The 7,735-nt window shown below is 49.6% G+C and overlaps 2 protein-coding genes across 7 annotated transcripts in view; one reads left to right on the plus strand and one right to left on the minus strand.

Moving 5' to 3' along the window:
- The window catches only part of Pole (DNA polymerase epsilon, catalytic subunit), a 51,458-nt gene extending 50,944 nt beyond the window's left edge, over positions 1–514 (plus strand). For both annotated transcript variants that reach the window (XM_076922319.1, XM_076922320.1), the window contains exons 48-49: positions 16–105; positions 187–514. In XM_076922319.1, coding sequence (XP_076778434.1) covers positions 16–105; positions 187–297 — 201 coding nt within the window. In that variant the 3' untranslated portion in view covers positions 298–514. The remainder of the gene's footprint in view (positions 1–15; positions 106–186) is intronic.
- Positions 515–2,707: 2,193 nt separating this feature from the next.
- Positions 2,708–5,941, minus strand: P2rx2 (purinergic receptor P2X 2). 5 transcript variants are annotated; one of them, XM_076922334.1, is made up of 12 exons: positions 5,686–5,932; positions 5,407–5,578; positions 5,240–5,311; positions 5,087–5,162; positions 4,913–5,009; positions 4,709–4,789; positions 4,465–4,603; positions 4,011–4,141; positions 3,761–3,854; positions 3,555–3,620; positions 3,386–3,463; positions 2,930–3,178 (listed from the first exon to the last, which is right to left on the minus strand). In XM_076922334.1, the coding sequence occupies exons 1-12, from the start codon at positions 5,859–5,861 to the stop codon at positions 3,074–3,076; spliced, it is 1,287 nt and encodes a 428-aa protein (XP_076778449.1). In that variant the 5' UTR covers positions 5,862–5,932; the 3' UTR covers positions 2,930–3,073. The 5 variants fall into 5 exon arrangements, with proteins under 5 accessions (XP_076778448.1, XP_076778449.1, XP_076778450.1 ...); XM_076922335.1 differs by having other exon boundaries at positions 5,407–5,542; positions 5,686–5,931; XM_076922333.1 differs by having other exon boundaries at positions 2,708–3,463; positions 5,407–5,542; positions 5,686–5,930.
- Positions 5,942–7,735: the final 1,794 nt, after the last annotated feature.

Here is a 7,735-nt window from a genome sequence, read left to right on the forward strand (position 1 = left end):
GCTTGCTTGTTTCAGGTATGCCTCAAGTGCCATGGTATGAAAGAGACCCATATGCCTGTGTACTGCAGCTGCGCAGGGGACTTTGTTCTCACCATCCACACTAAGGTGAGCCATTCTCACACTGTGGGTCATTTCCCCTCCTGTCTGAGTAAAACCCAGGGTCATTGTGTCTATTTGTTTCTACAGGTTTTCATGGAACAGATTAGAATCTTCCAGAACATTGCCAAGTACTACAGCATGTCATATCTCCAGGAGACCATAGAATGGCTGCTACAGACAAGCTCTGTATCAAACTGATAGCAAGCCTAGGCTAAAGACACCTTGGTATCCCACACCTTAGTACCTGCTCCAAAAGGCTGAACCACTGACCACCTGGCTTTTCCAAACTCATGACCATAGCCTAGGAGGAGAAGAGAAAATACTTCCAGGAACCGCAAAGTGGCATAAACAAGCAGGAACAGGGAATGGTTCTGTCCCCTAGTTACCGGCTAAATAAATGAATTCTTAAAGCTTCTCCTTTATGCATCCATACAATGCTCTTCTGCCTCTGGTCTGAGCATGAGATATGTTCTGAGGTGAGGTGAGGGGATGTGGGCAGAGAAGACAAGCCAGTGCAAAACCCTGACTGTGAGGAGGGTCTTGTTTATTTTCAAACAAATTGGCCTTTCCCTCAACTTCATGGGTGTAGAACCTAGGCTACTTTCTGGGAAATCCAGAAACAGACCCGGGGTTTTTTCTTCAGAGCAAAGTATGAAGAGGGTTGTCTATCACCCAGTATCTTGAATGAGACCTGGAGCTCTGTCCAGAACTGGTCTCAGATAGGCCTAAAGGGTAGAACACCTTTGACCTGCCTAGTGTCAATGAAAAACCCACTCTTTGTCCACCAGGACTGGACAGCAAGGACCTCTTAAGCCTGAGGCCCATAAGCCAAGGGGTTTTTAAGTGTCATTTCTCATAGACTCGAACACCCTGTCTAAGACCTAGATTTTAGAAAAATGCCTTCTCACATGCAAGATTTGAGGCTTAACTAGAGAAGCAGCAAGGAAAAGGAGGCCTGTGAGGTTTCAGATCGTTGAGGGCTTGTACTCAGCCATCACTTGTTCCTCAGGACATCACAGACCCAGAGCACTGAAGCTGGCACCCTCTTAAAGGAGCAGCTTAATCGCCAGCCTTTTTAATATGATGCCTGTTAGCACTGCAAGTGGTGGAATAAGTAGCTTTCTCACCTCCCTACTCTGTACTGACACTGACCTATCTGCTAGACAAGCAGAACCTTCCATTGGTCTCAGGAAATAAGAGAACTCTCAAATCTCCCTAAGCTAAATGCAGCCCTTGTCTGCTGCTTCTTTCTGGCCCAGCCCATAGTTTACCAGGGCAGTAGCCAAGTGCCAAACTCAAATACCCCAAATAATGAGAGCCCTACTGAACTTATGTGTATGAGTATTTTGCCTACATGTATGTGTATGTACCAAGTGTACGCTTGGTACCCACAGAGGTCAGAAGAAAGCATTGGATCCCCTGGAACTGACATTATGGATGCTTGCAAGCCACCACATGTGTGCTGGGAACCAAATTCTAATCCTCTAAGAGAACTACAGGTACTTTTACCTGCTTAGACATCTCTCCAGCCCCCTATAGTTTGCAATTCCTAGTTTACTACTTTGATTTGTACAGGGACCCTATACAAATGAGCCTGTACAGGGAGTCTCTGAAAGGAAAGTTTAATATCTAACATCTATCCATCAGGCATTTGTCTGAACCATGGTGAGCTCAGGCTGTCTGTAGGGAGAAACATAATACCTATTTGATCCTCCCTGGTTGGAATGCAGACTGAGCTGGCAGTGCTGGGTTCTGAATGGAGAGCAAATCAAATTAGATGCGGGGAGGAGGGAGCTGGTTAACTTAGCTTCCTGGATTTCTGGGCCCAAGAGACACTGGCTTGTCTCCCAGAAGAGCCATTTTAAAGCAGCACAGGGTAAGTCACTGCAGCCATAGATGCCACTCAGCTCTGGATTCGATCAGAGATCAGTTTAGGGGTTCTGAAGTAGAAAACTATCTCTGGCCCTGGTTTCTAAGCTGTAGCCAAACCGAAAAGAGCAGTTTGTCTAAAACTAGATAAACTTATAAATATAGAGGAAGTTAAACATATTTGGTCACCTGTGGAGGCCATGACCAAGGAAAGAAAGTTCTGGGAGTACGTATCAAGAGCTAGTGTTCTTCCAAGCATCCTATAACACTTGGTATGCCAACACAAACCATCTTCAGGTAATGTGGGGAGAAACTGAAGGGACTCCTTCCTGGTTCTTTGGCCACTCTACCATTTGGTGTGCTGTTCTGAGCTAGGATGCCTTCTCAGGTGGAACTCAGCATAGACATACCCACCAAGGAACTAAGATCCAGGCTCCCAACAGGCTTTACCTGACCAGAGTCACTCTACTAAAAGGGAAAGATGCAGTAACTAGATTAACCCAGGCCCTGATGTTAGTACTGGCTTTGTGCTTCACCTGTTCACTGTCCTCACCCCATGACATTGATTCTAAACATAGCCTTATCCCCTTGGCAGATGTGGTTTTACTCTGTACCCAATCTGGTTAACAGACCTAAGGATGCAGGCCCCCTCAGAATGCAAGACCCCTAGGAAGGAGACTGATTCTCCTGTCTTATATTCCTGGGGCCACAGCTACTCTCAAAGAATTGAGACCAGAAAGCTCATCACCAGTTTATTAGACTCACATGCTGCAACTTCTAAAGGGGGGCTTAAAATTATACAACAGGAGGACATAGCTCTAATTTGGGGTTCCAGAATGCTGTGTGAGAGTACAAGAGGTGGGCAGGGAAAGGATATGAGTTCTGTTGGGAAAGGAGATGGCAGGAACCCACTTCTCCCCAGAAGCCTTTACGGAGAGGAAGAATATAAGCCTGAGCTAGAGCAAGATGCCTGTCCTCTTGCACAGGTGTCTGTTTCCCAGTCACATGGGCATGGTTACTGAAGATCGCAGATCTTCCCTAGGGCTGCCTAGCAGCAGAAGCTGTCTCTGCCCTCCCAGATCCAGGTCTGTATCTTAGAATGAGATCAAAGTTGGGCCAAACCTTTGGGGTCCGTGGATGTGGAGTCCTGTTGGGAAGGCTCAGGGACAGGAGGCCTTTGTCCCATATGCTGGTCAAGAGTGTCCACCACCTGCTCAGTCAGAGCAGAAATGGAGCAAGGCCGAAGAGGCTGGGCAGCCTGTGGTAGCTCTGCCCCTTCTCCCAAAGTTGGTCCTTCACCTGATGGAGGGCTGGGTGGCTGATCCTGGGAGTAGTGACTAGGTGGGGGAGGGATTTGGCCCAAGACAAGGGCGAGGGTCACAGGCCATCTACTTGAGGGATGCCTTGGAGTACGCACCTTGTCGAACTTCTTGTGGCTATAGAGCTTGTTTTTGTTCATGAACGTTAACAAAATCCAGTCACACAGAAAGGAGCCCTGGAATCAGCAGGTGCAAGTGGGTAAAGGCATACCAAACAAACACTTCCTACCTGACCCAGACCCCACCAAGGGGATTTGGATTTCTTACCACTCCGATGGAGGTCAGAGCAGTGGCCAGATTGATGATGGTGGGAATGAGACTGAATTTCCCTGCCTGTGGAGAACACACTTACATTTAGTTAGACCTTCAGCACAAGCTGCTTGTGGCAGCAGTGGAGCTTGAGGGTGTGATGCTATAAGGGACACGGAGCTGGCCCAGCACAGGCTTAGGTGGAACCCTTCAGCTGTGAGTACCTGCCCATGCACAATAACATCGATTCGAATCCCATAGGCTTTGATGAGAGTTCGAGTGGTGGTGGTGCCATTTATCTTGTAATACTTGGCAAACCTAGGGTTGAGCAAACCAAAGTGGTGTCGAAGCTGTCAGTCTGACGCATTCATGCACACTCGTCTTCCTCTCTTTAGGACCACTTCTGGTGGAACTATAGTCAAAGCAGCCACCACTGTCTATGTCATGGATCCAGACATTCAGAGAACAGTGTACCTGAAGTTATAGCCTGAGGAGGCAGGGTCATACTTGGGGTCGAGCCTCCGGAAAGAATATTTGGGGTTGCACTCTGATTCAGACAGATCCAGGTCACAGTTCCAGTTGATGATGACACCAATGACACCACCCTGCAGAAAAGTGAGCCAAGGAGGGTTGGAGAGCTTAGAGCAAAAAAACCTCAAGGGGTAGGATTCAGCTCAGAGTCAAGGGTCCAGGGAACAAGTGACTTTCTGGCTTTGGAGGCATAGTGAGGTATTAGCACCGGTCCTGGGGCCTGGTGTCAATAATTGAGCAGGTACCTGCACAGACGGTGATCGCGTTTCTCCCCTCTGCCTAAACACAGCTAAAGCTGGCCAAAACAAAGAAGGTACATCTACATGCAGTAAAACCCTTCCTGGGTAGCCAGAGGCTGACACCCAGCTTCTCTGTCCCCATGCCCTCTGTCCCTTACCTTGTGTGCCAGTTCTGTGAAGTTCTCTCCTGCCTGCTCTACAATGAAGCCCAGCCTGAAGATGGGACAGTATGGGTCAGAGTCCTGATCAAACGTGCAATGTTTCAGATAGTCACTCTTCTGGCTTGCAATGTTGCCCCTAAGGAGTAGCAAAAGACACAGACCTGTACTCTAAACAACTGGCACCCAGCACATGCCTACAAACTGGCCAGGCATTTGGTATTACTCTGTCCCTCAGACTCACTTGGAGAACTTGAACTTAGGGTAGTGGATGCTGTTCTTGATGAGGATGGTGAAATTTGGGGCCATTTTGCCCAGAAAATGGCTGCAAAGTTACAGGCAGTGGTTTAGTCTCTTTTTCCCCAAAGCCCCTCCTCCTCCCAGTTAATCTGATCTTCATCAGTAAGGAGAACCGAGACTGCCAACAGGGTCTGTGGTTCCTGCATACTTTTCAGAAGTTCCATCCTCCACTGGGCACCAGGCTGACACCTCACAGGTCTTGGAGTCCCCATGGTAATAGGGTACACAGTGCCCTGTCCGAATCCCTACAGGACACAAACTGGTTAATCTGCTGAGGTCAGTGCTAACCCCGCCTTCCCCACTGTCCCTGGTACACACTAACCATTGCCTTGCATGTCCAGTTGTCCGGCCACACAGTCGTCATCTGAACCGCAGGTAGAGCTGTGAACCCTCATGCTCTAGAGTGGAGATTGTAGGTCAGAGGGTAGATTGTAACTGGCCTAGGTTTTCCCAGACCACCCTTAACCCTCCTCACCTCTGGGCATGTTCCCAGGGTCTGGGAAGGGGTAACCTCGATCCTGGTGATGATGCTGACTACACTGCCCCCCTGGGTGCAGAAATAAAGGCGCGGTGGGCCTGTCAGCTCACTCAGACCAGTCACACCGCGGAGGAGCATCGGGGCTGGGGCAGGAAGCGCCGCACCTCCGGGGGCTTTACATATTCCTCCACGTCCCACACTTTGTGTTCCGACATGGTGATCCCCTTTACTTTGGTGATGATGGAGCTCTCCGGACCGGTCTCGCTGTCCTGGTAGCTTTTCTGCACGATGAAGACGTACCTGTGGGACAGGGCGGTGCCGGCTCCGGAGGCAACCCTGGAGAGACCAGGATATCCCTCTCCTGAAGCCCTAAGGGCGCCCGCGCAAGCCCCTAGCTGAGGCTCCCCTTCGCCCGATTGCCCACTGTGCCCCGGCCCGCGCACCACACGAAGTAAAGCAGAATGAGCAGCTGCACCATGCGGTGCACGAATCCCAGGCGCCGATTCCGCACCACGATCACCTTGGGCGTCTCGTAGTCCCAGAACGCAGACCAGCAGCCCCGGGCCAAGCGCCGGACCATGGCCGCCCCCACGGGAAGCCGGGGCTGTGCAGCGGCCATGGCCCAAGGAGCTCGGTCCACCAGAGCTGCTGGAACGCCTCACACCCTCGGCTCGAGTGGGCAGGCTGGGGGTGTGGCCTCGCTCCCCGCCCACTGTGACAGTAGCAATCTAGTCCCTTTTCAAAGCTGATGGAGTTGTATCTTCTGATCTCCCTGAAGGCTTCAGGTGTGGCCGGTGCGGCTCAGAGTGCAGCCTGGCGGTGCAGTTGGTGGATCACAACTCTAGTTTGGTGGCAAGGAGGGCAGAGAAGCCAAGTCAGCCGGGAGAGACCCGGGGGAGACCAAGAGAAGCTCCACACTGCAACCCTCATCACTCTTGAAGCTCAGGAAAGGCTCAGGGGCTGAGGGCAGGCACCCCAGGTTTCTCATAACAGACACACAGGGCGCACGCTTCAACCCTCATTTCTCCACGGAACTGCCCATTGTGCTATTAATTCCGTTTCCTATCCCCACCACCCCTTGCAAACTGAAACTGTTTCCTGGTAACTGATTAGGTTTCTCCGGTGCCCAGGTTATTTGAAGCAAATACCAAACATCTTAATGTGTCTCAGACAGATGATTTTAAGCTGTCTTTTATGGAAATAAGATGCATTTAGCATATGAATAATCCAAAGAGTGTAGTACACTCTGAACGTTGTGCAACACAAAACATGTTCTCCCACCTCAAAATAAACCCCCATCCATGAAGCCGCTATTCTTGTTCCCCCTCCTTATCCCACAATAGTCTTCCTATCTCAAAAGGTTTTTTTTTTTTTTCTTTGAAATACGATACCTATGTCTGGCTTTATCGTGTTTTCAAGATCCACCCACATGTGGTCATCTTAGCTAATACTTCAAAGTAAGGCCAGAGCAATTCCATCCTTGGTAAACCCGGATATCTCTTTGCTGTAGCTAATAGTACAGTTAAATTGCATATTTGAACTGTTTGATTAAATCTGACCAGTGCCTAGGGAGCAAAGGCAATCTAATTCAGAACAACCAGATGCATAATTTTAGGGAATATTTTGTGACAAAAGGCTGGGTCTTAGTCCATCTCAGACTGCCAGTTGTCCAGATCCCTTCCAGACAGGACCTCCCCACCGGTAATCACCAAGCTGATTACATCTTTCCTGTTTTCCACCATAGATCTTGGTTCCATTATTTGTGAGTCCTCCTTTCATAGCTAAATCCTGGTTTAATTTGCCTGAGTCTGAACATGCTTATACAAAAAACAGTAATCCCACCACTTGGGAGGTAGAGACAGAGGATTCTAAGTAGTCCATCCTAATCAATCCTAAAGAGCTAACAAGGAGTGCTGGAACTATACCTTAGGATAGCTCACTGGTGGAACACTTGCCTAGAACTTGTGAGCCTCTGAGTTCAGTCTCCACGCCCCCACCCAAAGCAAAAATCTCAAGTGAACAAACGGCCCACACACTGTAGAACAGACAGAAGGATGGATAAATGAGAACAAGCTGAGACTATTATCAGGAGGTGGAGTCAGCACCAGACAGGCGCACCTGACAGTGGAGACCCGGGAGCAGAGAAAGGAGACTCTAGGTGCCTCAGGAGTTGTGGTCCTGGGGAGGGGTGGCCCACAAGGAGTCAGTGCCCTACACAGCCAGGCAGGGGTGTGTTTGGCTATTAGTAACTAGTCCTGATTTTTTGGAACAGAAGTAAAAAGTAGGGAAAGTGTAGTAGGAGGCCATGTCCATGTATCTCTATATCCCGTGTAGAGGGCGGGGCAGGAAGTGGAGTGGAATAGAGTTACAGCTCAGAGACTAGAGGCCAAGTTCCTTGGCTAACCTGTAACCCTCTACTTCAAGGCTGACGTCTGCTCGGAAACTGCAGTTTGGCTGCTCTCACTGCACAGAGGAGCAAGTGGACCTGAGGCA

The sequence above is a fragment of the Arvicanthis niloticus genome, chromosome 24, assembly GCF_011762505.2.
Source record: "Arvicanthis niloticus isolate mArvNil1 chromosome 24, mArvNil1.pat.X, whole genome shotgun sequence".
Taxonomy (NCBI): domain Eukaryota; kingdom Metazoa; phylum Chordata; class Mammalia; order Rodentia; family Muridae; genus Arvicanthis; species Arvicanthis niloticus.

What these genes read in the sequence shown, in the direction of transcription:
- P2rx2 (XM_076922332.1), bottom strand. Translation starts at nt 5,861, where the DNA reads ATGGCCGCTGCACAGCCCCGGCTTCCCGTGGGGGCGGCCATGGTCCGG. An exon ending in CCCTGGGAACATGCCCAGAG is followed by an intron (nt 5,163 to 5,239) that starts GTGAGGAGGGTT and finishes TCTCCACTCTAG; the next exon opens with AGCATGAGGGTTCACAGCTC. An exon ending in CCTAAGTTCAAGTTCTCCAA is followed by an intron (nt 4,604 to 4,708) that starts GTGAGTCTGAGG and finishes GCTACTCCTTAG; the next exon opens with GGGCAACATTGCAAGCCAGA.